The sequence below is a fragment of the Botryllus schlosseri genome, chromosome 6, assembly GCF_051294905.1.
Source record: "Botryllus schlosseri isolate E-star chromosome 6, Bs_hap1, whole genome shotgun sequence".
NCBI lineage: Eukaryota > Metazoa > Chordata > Ascidiacea > Stolidobranchia > Styelidae > Botryllus > Botryllus schlosseri.
The window spans coordinates 10,950,373-10,964,443 of NC_137241.1; the positions used below are offsets into that span (position 1 = coordinate 10,950,373).

The window sequence follows — 14,071 nt, forward strand, 5'->3', positions numbered from 1 at the left end:
TGGACGTATCAATATCGGAACTAACTTGTCAATATTCCACATTAGCGGTCAGGTTAATCAAATTTTTCAGTTGGCCTTGCAATTTCGCAATAACTTTCATGGGTAATTATTTTTTGTGCTATTATAACTAATTTCGAGAATTACCTCGCGGGCCACTCAAAATCTTCTCACTGGCCTGCAATATTATATAATACCAACAGGTGCGCCCGAATATGTTTGATTATTATATTACGGGCCCTAGACACCTCACTCAGCTCTACTGGTAAATCTGATTACATGAGCAGAGAGAGAGGATAAAAATTGATAGCAATATATATGCAATTCCCGATCATATATTGACCGATTCATTCATGCGCGGTTAGGCGATGTAAGCTAGCTTACTCAGCAAAATAGGCCTACATCGTATTTCGTGGATAAGTAGCGGCAAAAGCGTATAGCCTGATAATACAGCGAAGGGCGCCATGCCACGACATCTTCTGAAGCGGAGTGCTCGGCTAATCAAAATATAAGAATCGCCTTTCCATATAGCAAAACCATCATTTCCATCCCATGATGCGGTCGAATGCTTAACCCCATGCTGTAGAATATTTATACCTCATGGGCAATGTTCCCTCTAATTTTTCTCGAGTCTGCTCGAATACGCCAACTCACTGCGCAGGCCCTTGGACAACAGTGCGCAACCAGGCCCCCCACAGGGTGATAAACCGAACTTCTGGGGGGCTTCGCCCCCCAGACCCCCCTCAGGCTACACGCTTTTCACCGCTGCTAATTATCTATGTCTGGTCTTCGTTTAGTGGGCGATCCGGCTAAACGCGCGGAGCGCGAAAAATTTCTAGAATTCATGATCAAATCGGTCAATATCATCGGGAATTGCATATATTTCTATCAATTTTAATCCTGTCTCTGCTCACGTAATCACTGAGAAGCTGAGAAGCTGATCTAATGCAACGCCCTACAGTGCATATAGTTGCTGCATTTCCCGATCAACGTTTGCAAAGGGATGGATTTTTTCAACAATATTGGTGCCTGTACTTGCATATTCTGCATATTATCCTATATCACCATACGTGATCAGACTCGCCTGATGGAAGTGATGACTTCAAAAATTCGCGGCATGTAATTGTACAGTAAATCTTACACAATATTCATGCCACGCGGAGAAGACTATTCGTTAGTTTCTCGCAGTTAATTTCGAGCTAGCCCATTGTTATTTATAACTTTTTTAAACCATGTTATTTCGCCATTCCCACGAAGGATTGCGCTTGATATGATATCAGTATCGCTCACGCGTACGATACCATATAGTAAAAGAAAAATCTCTTTCGTGAGTCGCACACGATTGCAAATTCTCATTGCTTCGCGGAGCGCAATATTTGCCTTTTCGGCCGCACTTGTAGGCCTACCTCGGTTTCAGACTTCAGCGATAGCACTATTTACCCCTGGCAATGTTCCCTCTCATTTTTCCCGGGTCTGAGCGCCTGCGCGGTGTCCTGGACTGGAGTGCGCAACGATTAAAAAAAAAGTCATCACTTCGGATTTTTTGTGCGTAGCCTAGATTTTCTGTGCGCAGAGACCGTTTCAGCACTGCGCATTTGCGCACGTGCGCAGCTTAGAGGGAACATTGCTCATGGGATGCGGTTCCATACCAACACCGAGAATGCTATTACCGAGACGGACATTACCGAGAATACTATTACCAAGAATGCACATTACCAAGAACGGACATTACCGAGAATGGACATTACCGGGAATGGCCAATGCCAAGAATCTAATGTAACGGACGTTGTCGAGAAATTTATACCTGAGAATCGATACCAAATGTGGCAACGCCGTGATGCACACACACGACCTGGTTATATGCATGACTTAATTGTCTGCATTGCATATATTGTATTCTCGGTATTTTCCTTCTCGGTAATAGCATTCTCGGTATTGACCGGACACCGTTTCACTGCGTAGCATTTAGGGTTCTATACTATTACCGAGAAAACCATTACCGAGGATGGACATTACCGAAAATGCCATTACCGAGAATGGACATTACCGAGAATGGTCATTACCAAGAATGGACACCACCGAGAATAGACATTACCGAGAATGGCCAATGTCAAGAATATAGCTTACTGGGATTGACGTTGTCGAGAAATTAATAGCTGAGCATCGATACCGAATGTGGTAACGCCGTGGTGCACACACACGACCTGTTCATGTGCATAAGATCCCTGCATTGCATATATTGCATTCTCGGTAATGTCCATTCTCGGTGGTGTCCATTCTCGGTGGTGTCCGTTCTCGGTAATGGCTTTCTCGGTATTGACCGGACACCCTGGGATGCATATCAATATGATTGCTAATATTTTTACGTGTTAATGCGATTGTTGACAGACATAGCCTACCACATTTTGTGGTCAATTCCAATCAAACTCGGTCGCTTACAACTTTTAATTTCAGTCAAAACAGGAAAGCCATGTTCACACCTCCATAGTAAGATGCTTTTTAGGGTACAGACAGTATACATTTTTAATAATATATATTCAAAACGTAAATATATCAAAGCCCAAAGTTTTTCTAGATGAGACTCTTCGGGGGCAATCGTCAGTTTTGTCAAAGCTTCTGGTTGTAATATCTATATATTATAATTTACCATTAAGATTGAACTGACAAATATATTTTGGGGCTCACTGCAGCATCTTTACACCCGGGAACACAGTCGCACAGAGAATGCTGCAGTGGCGCCGGGTCGATTTCAGAATTGCTGTGCAATGTCATAGTAGGAGTAACTAAGCATAAATCTACTCAAGTATGAATAGAAGTAGTGATATTAAAAGTCACTTGAAACTACTTCAAGTAGAAGTAGTTTTCGCTGACTTTGAATCTATTCAACTAAGTAAGTATAGTTAAAAAGCAGTCGCAAACACGCTTTCATCGATTGTCAAAGGTAGAAACGGAGCTATGCAGAAGGTTCAGACAGCACCCTGTGTTCGTGCTGCTACAATGTAGCAGCTACATCCCTGGAGGTATCAATTTGCCACACCAGAAGAAATGATTGCTTTGGAAGCAATTTGTGCTGTGGAAAGCAGTGCCTTTTCTAACTCCAGCGCCCCGTTTCAGCAAATGTCATGCAATGACGCCCTTTCCCGTAAGGACAAAGCGCAATACGCAGAAGATGTCTAGGCTATCGAATACTGCATTAAAGATTTTCATGGTTAGTACAAGTATAGCCTATATGGGAGATCGTAAAAATGCCATTTACATTAAATGTTACTTCCATAAAATAGAGGCAACACACCGCACTTATAGTTTTAAACGTCGACGTGTCATGTTCTGCTAGACTTCGATAAGATATAGTATTGCTAGATTACGATACGATGTTCTCATAGGTTTTTCTGAGCCATATTTACTGTGGTGAAAAATGTCATATATGAGAGATAATGGGGCGCGAAAGGAACCAAGCAACCCGATTGACTAGGGTTAGTTCGGATATCAATAATTTCCAATATTCGGATAGCGGATGTATCCGTATATTTGGAACTTATCTAACCGGTTAACCGGACAATATCTGCTAAGTGAGACAAATCGATTTCACGATGTTTGCATGAAAAATGGATCGTAAAATCATTATACCCTGTGTTATTATAGATCTACGTCAGGTATCACCAACACGCGGCCGCGGCCGCACGCATTTTGTAATGCTGAAATTTATTTCAGTCTAAACGTACTGTTGTTGCTGCTGTTCAAAGTGACCTATTCTCCTGCGTCCAATATCAATTCCTCACTAGCTGATACGGCTTCGGCGATGGTATGATATCATTCAGTGGAGTAAGATTTTGCTGATATGAGTGGGCAGTAGGCACATTGCTTGACGTGCAATGGCCCACTACCGCATGCCATGACCGAGACGCTAAGAAAAAGACCTCAGGCTCCCCAAAAGACTTAAGCTTCACTAGGAGATAGTTTTCCAGCAAGTAGCCCAATATCGATTCTTTAGTCCAGCGGTGGCCAATCTGCGGCAATATAGAAGGAAAATTATGCGGCTGTCGACACTCGATTAGGATGCGTTGGCCACCGTCAATATGTAAATTGAATTTAGGAATTGACTCCCTAATTAATGAGACGTTTGAATTATTTTTGAAATTTTCTTCGCCCTGCGCGTGGTTCCATACGAGTTCACAGCACAGATGCGAACAGAAGAGGAAAATGATGCGCCCCTAAAATAAATACCAATTTGTAATCGTGTTCTCCTCATCACAAAAAAATATTCTTCTGCTTGGCCTAAACTTTAGCGAATCGAATATCTTTCCATTATACCGACAATCCCAATCCTGATGGGATGTCAAGAAATAACAGCATGCAACAAAGGGGACTAATAACAATTGGCCTCCTCAAAAATGCGACACAGCGTCAATACCCCCCTCAATTTTCGAAGACAATCCCTGCATCAACTCTACCGGTGAATCTGATCACATGGGCTGAGAAATGATAAATATTTGTTAGTAACATGTGAAACGATACTAATATTAATCACGAAATTCACTCATGGTGTCATGATTATGAAAATTTTTCGCGCTTAACGCCACTAGAAGACGGGTCCTTGGGGCTAGTCAAAACGATGACTACTCAAGATTTCGGTGCGCATAATAAGCAGATATGACTAAATAAATTAGTCCGGAGTTTGCCGACAATGGACGTGGTCAGTTCAACGTGGGTAGGCTATTTGGCCTCCCGTTATTACATTACAGCTATGCACTAGAATGCAGCCGTATCCCACATAAGCAGGCCTGTTTATTTTTGGATTTCTCCAAAAATGACAAAAATAGCTTATTTTTGGATGTTTTCGAATTTTATTTTTGGAGGATCTCCAAAAATAAGAATTGAGGGTGTTTTGAGCCCTATTACTACTGAAAAAATCCACTAAAGTATGTTATTATCATGTATTCAAGTCCTCCAACACATAGATATCATCAGTGCTCTTGATCTAACTTTCCAATACATTCTCCACAAATTTAGTATTTGGCCTGGAGGGGCCTTCTAAAGAATATTAACACTGTGAGACGCCCCCCTTGATTTTCGAGATATCGGCCTCGAACGTCGCAATTGTGGGAAATATCGAGGTTAGGGGTCCAAAAATGGAGGAATGTCTAACTCTTCAAACTTTCCAATCTTCCAAGCCTTTGGTCCTGAAAAGCGCTCGTCAGTAATGCGTTTAAAACCTCATCCCATGCGTGCCTCATTGAACTTGACAGCCCAACACCCTCTGATCTTCCTTGTGGCGGTCCTCGTCCCAGTCCTCACCTGGACACAGGCGTTCGACCAGGCGCATGAGCTCCTGTTGCTCCATGATCAGAACGTCAAGACCATGAAGCTTCGTGACGGTGGTGCTCTGCTATGTGCGAGCGTGACCATGCGATCGAGAACGATCAGATGGACCACAGCAGCGAAGTTGCACACGCCGGACTGTTTTCGTCCATAACATCAAGGAGTTTGGTACGGTTTCCAGTCAACCAAGAGGCCACCCTCTTCATTGACAATAAACGAGCGTCAACAAACTTGGGGCGCACGCTGTCCATCTACTCTGGATCAAATTGTGTTGCCGTCTGAAGATCAGCAGATTAGTCCCGTCATCGTGTGGACGAAGTGATTGTGACAGAGGTGGCTGTATATGATTTCGCCGTTCCCTTTGCCTCACTCAAGCTGCCTTCCGGTCTTCTCTACATGTCGCACTGTGAAACTTATAGGAGTACAAAGGCGGAGGGGCGGGCAGGCAGGCAAGGTCAGCAGAAACGTGAAGTGGATTGAGTGGAAGTAGTTTTAGCGTTTCTGTGACCCCTTCCCTCACATAGATGCTGTTTTGTGTGTTTTTATGAGTTTTCTGGTCGTTTACATCGCTCTGACTTGTTTATTTCACTGAAAAACATCATCCAAAAAAATCTTATTTTTGGATGTTTTCAAATCTTATTTTTGGAGAATCTCCAAAAATAAAATCCAATATCCAAAAATAAACAGGCCTGCACATAAGTAATCGAAATTTGGCCGTGAATAACAATAAGGTTGGCGATGAACATTGGCCACCTGTACTTTAGTTGCTGAAGAGCGTTGCCAGGTATCGTGCGCAGCTCATAGTTCAAAATAGAATGATAGTGATGATCGTGATTTTCCTGTTATATCCGTATTTCTTCGAAAAAATATTTTTTCTTGTGTGGTAACTATGCCCGTCGCTCATGTTAGAGAGCACAGCGTTGTACTGACGATGGCTGTTAAACTGAATGGCCTATTGTTATCTCGATATCGAAGTCATGCGGCTCGCGGCCTCTATAAATTTTGAAAAGTGGCCAGCGACCCATTTTGAGTTGGCGACCCATGATCTACGTACACGCACAGTACGAGAGAATACGAGAAAAAGCACGCAAATTTAATGTTCACTGCTTCTCAAATGCCCTCCTTATATAAAGTAGGATTACCATATGTAGCTACTCTTTTTTGACATTTTTGAAACTGTGCTCGGGGGACGCCTAAATGTCCTCTTTTTGAGAATTCGTTCTCTTTTTTTAAAAATAATTTTGGATAATGTGCGTAGAAATTGGACTGAGATATAGGAAATCCAGCGACCAAGTAACTGAGCGACGGGTTTTTCGGGACTTCAGCCAGAAAAATGACTTAGATTTAGTCAATTTACCACTTTTCAGTAGCGGGTTGTGTGGTTCCGTTCACACCGCATTGTCGCCCATGTGATATATTCTATCACAGTAAATATGGCCCATTATAGCGTTAAAAACTATTTTTCGCATCTATTATCGTCTAGCACAGCCTTTAGCGTTTCCTATTCTGGAGAAGTGGACTCTTACTATGTTGAGGGTTAGATCTGTTTTATCGGATCACTGTGAAACTTTCTGGTTAAAAGAACGCTTTTTAGAAGTAGTATTTGCATTTCTCTTCCCGGCGGTATCATACTTCGAGTTGTTCAGTCAGCGTTAGGATGCAGGACATGGCACTTCGGAAATGTCAATTGCCTTGTGACCGAATTTACGAGTTCCAAGTCATCAAGTAACAATAAATGACCGTATCTGATGGTTGTACGGATTGTTCACACTACTATAATGTCACTTGTGAGGGCAACCAGTCAGTCACTGAGCATTGCAATTTGTCTCAATTTGTCGAGGCTTTGTATTTGATTGGCTATTTTGCTGATACTGAATTAATACCAGCATGTGGCTATATACGTACTTCCAGTTCTACTTGCATGTGAGCGATACGTCTGTTGCATATACATATATTTATGGTCTGATATACTGATTCATCATCAGCCAAGCTGGCAAAATGTAACGACTTCTCCGTCATCACTCATACTTCTAAAATTCAATTTGACCTGAATCGTGACTTGACTCGAGTCAAAATGTGCAATAATTCGTGACTTGATCCCAACACTGGTTAAAGTAAAAAAGCAAGTGTAGTAATGTCTCTATTTTCCTTCACTGTATGGCTTATTTACGTTTTATAATCCGCCATATTTTAATAACGTATACGATCCGCTACAACTTCTCCGTATTGCTCTTCGACTAAGCTATGGGCTGGGGTGCCATGCCATCATATATTTGAAAATGAAATGTTCAAGTAAACGAAGGATTAGCATCGCATTTCCATATCAATAATTTGCATCCCGTGATGCGGACGAATGCGTATCCTTTACGGTTTCTTAATTCCTGTGAACCATACATAATGTGTATATAGTAAGTAGATTTACATGAATGTGGGAGAGAATATTGGTAGTAAGAGAATTTAAAAATCAGCCAATTGATTTATTAGGATTTGATTTCTGTAGTCAGTGAACTTCCACAGCTCTGCTTTGACACACACTTCGAAAAAGTAACTCGCTTATCATTGATAATTATTTCAAATTGCTGAAGTCGTATTCTGTTAACAACATCTCCCAGATCGACTCAATTATCTGACTCCTTGCTATTTTACATCGCATATCAATAACGCTGCAGTCTTTGATCCAGACTCAAGTTTCGAATTGACATGTTATTGCCAATATGATAATAAATTTATTTTTGCATTGAATCTGCCAATCGAGTTATGGAAGACATAAATTGTTCCATAAGGTCTCTGTCTGCCCTGCTTTCCTGCTGTATAGCGTTTATCTCTTCTCGCCTCAGCTTCCGCTCTTCTTCGATAAGGCTCAGTAGTCTCTCTTCAAAACTTCCAGATCCTACAAGTAGTAACGCAATGCTTTTTTCGCCTCTTTATAAACCAGGAAATCAAACATACGTTTTCTCTTATGTTTCGAAGCTCTTTGTCTGGATCTTCCTCTGCTGCCAACGGTTGTGGAAGACCCTGGGATCAAAACAATGATTGCTGCAACCTTCTTAACTGAATTACATGAAAGTGGGACACTTTCCTATAGCCAGATTCCCGAGAGGATAGAACTACGACTGACGAACTTTTCTTCAGTCCTCCTTGATACTTGACACACTATGACACTACTGATCTTATAATTTACCTTCTAATTTATTCTTAATCAAGTCATACTTCTGATCTTAATAACTCCTACAAAGATGCTGATAAAATAACATGAATGACTAGAAATGAAACGGACAGGCCTACCTTCATGGTCACTTGCGGTGATGCTGTCGTCAGGGTCTCCGCCTTGGCCAGCAGCAGCTGCCGAGCAGATTGAACAGAGATTATCACATGATATAACAAACCATATTTTTGAAAACAGGTTAGGCCCTATAAGCACTCACACTTTGCAACATAACAAAAATCGTGCTACGCAGTACTGTGGGTGTCAACTCATTCTGGATTGATACTAAACACTATACCTGTGCTTTCAGAGACCGTAAGACTGGCCTCGTCCACTTCCACAGTCAGCCTTGGGAACGACTGGAGACCTTCAGTAACTAGTGTCTGTAATGGGTTACGCATGAGCCACCTCGCAAATATCTAATTTATTAAAAAATCAAAATACCGCAGTTCTCGGCCTAGTTCGAAGCAGCTCATCTAGTTGTGAAAAGGGTGGCCAATGTCGCCCTTCTGCCCCCATTCCTGATGTCATTAGCTGTTTCTTCACTTTGTAATACTGCTTCTTCAGGTACTTCCACTGGTTTTTGACCTCTTCCCTGTATTCGAGATAAAACTGTTTATCTGCCTGACAAACTCAGTAGAGATATGTACTTAACCATGTAAATACATGTCCTGCCTCAGCTAGACTTGTTGCCAAATCTTCGAAAATCGGCCGATTTCTTTGCCGACGGGCATCTAGTTGGGACAAGAGACCACGTTCGTTAATCAACCCTAGCAAGGCTTGGATAGCCGCACTGTTCCATGTTTTCTAGAAACATGCGGATATGTTAGAGAACTGTGTAAATACATCAGAAGTGCCTTACTTTTTTGGGGGTATGAATTTTCCCAGATTCCGACATTCCACAACGTACTGTAACGTGCACAATAACTGTAATAAAGCAATAATTCTATATGCAAGTAGCCACTGAACTGCAATAAGTAAACATACATCGCGTCAAATTCTTTGAAATTCGCCTATCAATTGATACATGATCTAGCAGCTAACATTTGCCGGTGAGCGAGATTACCAATATCACCCGACAAATCACGAATCTCCTGCTCCAGAGTCGAGCGACAACCGCTCGATAAACACGCCCGACAAAACCTCAGGTCATGACGCATTCTCTCGAATCGGTCACAGTTAACTGATCAACTGGAACTCGCTCGACGCGCTCAAATGTGTCGGGATATCAAATTGATGCATGTGAAAAGTCTGGAAAATTTTCCTGTTTTCATGCAGGATTTTACTGCAATTTTGTAAGTCTGAAAATTTTGAAAAAGTGTCTTTTTTTCAGATTTCCAAAATATGATAACCCTATTATAAAGCACAATGCATAAATTGTGGAATCCTGTGGAGGGGACCAGATTTTTGTAACCACGACCACGACCTGACCTATCGATTTCGCCTTCCATGACATATGCCACCGCATTTCTTGTCGCTTGCTTTTTCTATACACTCTTATTTACTTTTCATTCAGTGTGCATGCCACCTCTTTACATCGCCTAGGCCAAGGGGGGTGCGTGATTCCATAGACTACTCCAAGTCGCTTCGACACTTTCCTGTCTTTTCATTGTATCGCATTTTTGTGGTGTATTGAACTGATAAAATTGCTAATAAACCAATGATGATGAATGAGTCAACACTCCACATGCACTGAATGCTCTTTCTGCTTCCTCAGAAGTGAGATGAATGGTAAACAGCACTTCGTGGAGAGTCTGAAGGTTGGCAGGTCGTTTCCCAGAAGCTTCATTCCTTTTGGACCGTTCTTCTGTTCAGGTTTGGAGTGGAAGATAGCATAGAAACCATAATTCTCGTCGATAAAATAGCTTTCAGTGGCGAGGAGCGTATAATTTCATTACTGGAAAAAATCGACTTTTGCTACTCGACTCGAATCATTAACATAATTACTCGATTCAAATTCGAGTCCTCGAATCATTGTGCACAGCCCTACTAACTACTAACTACTAACACGTAACCATGGAAGGTCTATAGCTAATATCAATGGTTCAATCGCGAAACAATCGTTGTAGCGATCAATTACGTCCGGCTGTGAAAGTGCCTTTCAGGTTTGTCTCAGTTTGCCGCAGCATTCCGAAATAACGTATACCACCTCTGGAAGCTCCTTTTCTCGCTGCAAACGACTTATTTGTTGCAAAAATGTTTACCGTAGTTAGGACGGCAGTATTTTCTCCACAATGTGGTCAGGTAAGGCACTCTTCGGGAAAACTGAAGGAGCTCGGTCTGCGCCTGAAGTCGATCAAGAATATCCAGAAAATCACAAAAACGATGAAGATGATTTCAGCAGCGAAGTACGCTCAGGCGGAAAAGGCGCTCAGACCAGCCAGAGTGTATGGAACTGGAGCTCTGGCTATCTTCAACAAAACAGAGGTCCCCGTTGAAGAAACCGCACCAAAGCAGCTCTTTGTGGTCTGCACGTCGGATCGTGGTCTGTGCGGACCGTTGCATGCAAACATTGTGCGTGCCATGAGAGCCGAAATCGACACCTTGGCAGAGAGCGTCGAGACTAAAATAGTCTCGATTGGAGATAAGGCAAAACTCATTCTCCAAAGTACTAACCCAAAGAACATGCTGATGGAATGCAAGGAATTGGGAAGAATTGCTCCGAATTTTACTGACGCAACTGCGGTCGCGGAAGGAATATTGCAGAGTGGATTCACATTTGATCATGGCAAAGTGTACTACAACTGGTTCAAATCGGCTATGTCTCAGGAGATAACGAGTCAACCGTTCTATTCTGCGGAAGGCCTCGCTAGCGCACCTACCATGGCTGTATTTGACTCGGTTGATCAAGATGTTATGCAGAGCTACCAGGAATTCCAACTGGTCAATACCATTTATTATACTCTGAAGGAAAACTACGCCAGTGAGCAAGGCGCTAGGATGGTCTGCATGGATGGCGCCACAAAGAATGCTGGCGAAATCATTGATAAGATGACCCTGTTATACAACCGATCTAGACAAGCTGTTATCACCACGGAGTTGATTGAAATTATATCGGGAATGACAGCTCTTTAATATCGATATCTAAACTGTTGGGTTATGATTTCTGCATGTTAAAATTTGAGTGAATGAGGTTTTGTATGATGGTTCTTTTGCAAAATTTGTCTACATTCTTGAATTTTTCGCATTTTATTAACAATATTGCGATTCAAAGACGGAAATCTTGTTGTTTCTAGTGACAGTTTGTTTGAAGTAATATGCTACTTCAACTGAAGTAAAGTTACATTGATAAGAATTTGTTGTTGTTTAGTAATGTCAGCTTTTAGGCAATTTTCACAACTGACTCTATTTGAAAATCTACAGACAGTGGTTGTTGGATCCGTTTATTGTACGGTAACTACATTTGCATTCTATTGTCAATAATCTCATTTTCTCTGAATTTTTCTTGCAGAATTTAGACGAATGCATCGATAATGTTATTTATCCCATAATACTTTTGCATGTCATGGGTGGTTCTTTGAGTTCGCTGGCATGCGGGGCTTGCGGAAGAACGACGTTGACCATCAACAACAAGCACTACTTTTTTCAACATAACATCGGCGAAGGGGGATTCAGCTATGTCGATCTAGTCGAGAGCAAGAGGGACAGCCAGTTGTATGCTTTGAAGAGGATTATATGTCATGATAAAAAATCGCAAGGCGAGGCTTTGGAGGAGGCAGAATACTGTCGTAAGTTTCATCACGAAAACATAATTCCACTGATCGATCACTGTGTGGTTTTGAAGGCACGCCTAACAGAAGTGTGGCTGTTGTTACCATTTCATAAACGTGGGACTTTATGGGATGATTTCCAGCGATACACTGCTAAAAACGAATACATCGATCCCAAAAGAGTTGTCCGATTGTTTTATGGTATATGTCGTGCAATCGAAGTATTTCATAAGAATTCGCCGATGGCGTTGGCTCACAGAGATCTCAAGCCGGCGAATATACTGCTCACAGACGACGACGTCCCGATATTGATGGATTTAGGTTCAGTTTCTCCCGCTCGAGTCGAGATTAAATCTTTCTCGCAAGCGCAAGAGCTTCAAGATTTGGCCGCTGAGAAGTGTACCATGCCGTACCGTGCACCAGAACTTTTTCAAGTGAACGTCCACACTATAATTGATGAGAAAGTGGATATTTGGTCGCTAGGCTGCATTCTCTATAGTCTCATGTGTCTCGAAGGACCTTTCGACAAGGCGTGGTTGAAAAAGGACTCAGTACACTTGGCCGTTCAAAATAGGCGTCTGGTTTATCCTAATAATCAGCCTTATCCAGAGAGTTTCAAGGACTTGGTGAATGATTTATTAAATCTGGAGCCGGAGACCAGGCCGAATATTGATTGGGCACTGACACAGGTACAAGAATTGAGGACCTCCCTCATGGGTGCTGTTTAGAGTACTGTGATATATCTTATCTGACATGATGTTTTCAACTCCGCTGCTGTCGAAATCCTATTCTACAGTAACGGTTCTCAACAATATTCCATGACATATCACTGAGATATTGCTTCACAATACCTTGACGTTGAATAATTGCTATATTGCGTAGTATGATAATGACAACAACTTTTACGTAGTCATGCTGCAGAAATGGAAAAGGGGGCTACAACAACTGGAACTGACATTTTTCCAATTTAGTTTTGTCTAATGATCACTCGATCAGTCCCTAATTGTAGCTAAGATTGTTAGACTAGTACTGTGCAATATTGACGTTGGTATGATACTTTATTTTTGGTGATGTTGCATAATTTATTTTATTGTTGGTTGCATTCGGCTAGGTCGAATACATTATTGTGTACATCATATATATTTTAATAGCACCACATATTTTCATACTCGTGAGCTGCGACTCAAAAATCAAAGTGATTTTGCTCGATGGTGATAGTTACAGTTTTGTAATAAATCCACCTTATTTCTGATCTGCTGCAATCGAATTTGGGAATGGACTACTATGGTTAGTCCCGAGACCGCTGGCTGTGTTAGCTTAGAAATCGAACCCAATAACCTACTGATGGTGAAAGCATGAGATACATTGAAATATATTGGATTTATGAAGTTCAGTTACTGGCTGCTGAAGTAGAGTGGTGGGGGCTGCGACATTCAAGGGTGGGTTGTGGGGCTTGTTCAGGCAGTTGATACACACGATGGGTCAACATATTTTTGATGGACTAGCCATGTAACGCAGCCTGACTACGTTGATTATACTACCTTTGGTAATCGAGCATGTTTATTGAACCAGCTTTTTTGATCAGGTTGGAATCATGCGCCTTTTAGTTATTTTACTGCATAATTTTGATTGTTGCAACTATAGTTATCTCTTTTAAACAATAGTAATCAGTCACACTCTGGTACAAGTTGGTGTCATACATAGGTGAGTAAGTAGGTAGATACTATGCGACTCGCATTAGGCGATGGAATCAGCTGCTAGCTGCTAGCTCAGACACCGCCTCGGTATTTGTGTTATCAATGTTGTTTATTTTGATGGTCATTCCATTCTCAGAAAGATA

General features: G+C 41.7%; 2 protein-coding genes across 2 annotated transcripts; both read left to right on the forward strand.

The window, feature by feature from the left end:
* Positions 1-10,600: 10,600 nt before the first annotated feature.
* LOC145440912 (ATP synthase F(1) complex subunit gamma, mitochondrial-like) lies at positions 10,601-11,974 on the forward strand. The gene has a single exon (XM_080318685.1). It carries the CDS (start codon positions 10,718-10,720, stop codon positions 11,594-11,596), a length of 879 nt encoding a protein of 292 aa, XP_080174811.1. The 5' UTR covers positions 10,601-10,717; the 3' UTR covers positions 11,597-11,974.
* Positions 11,975-12,024: 50 nt separating this feature from the next.
* LOC145440910 (serine/threonine-protein kinase 16-like) lies at positions 12,025-14,067 on the forward strand. Its single transcript, XM_080318684.1, has one exon. The coding sequence runs from the start codon at positions 12,027-12,029 to the stop codon at positions 12,957-12,959; it is 933 nt and encodes a 310-aa protein (XP_080174810.1). The 5' UTR covers positions 12,025-12,026; the 3' UTR covers positions 12,960-14,067.
* Positions 14,068-14,071: the final 4 nt, after the last annotated feature.

What these genes read in the sequence shown, in the direction of transcription:
- LOC145440910 (XM_080318684.1), top strand. Translation starts at nt 12,027, where the DNA reads ATGGGTGGTTCTTTGAGTTCGCTGGCATGCGGGGCTTGCGGAAGAACG.
- LOC145440912 (XM_080318685.1), top strand. Translation starts at nt 10,718, where the DNA reads ATGTTTACCGTAGTTAGGACGGCAGTATTTTCTCCACAATGTGGTCAG.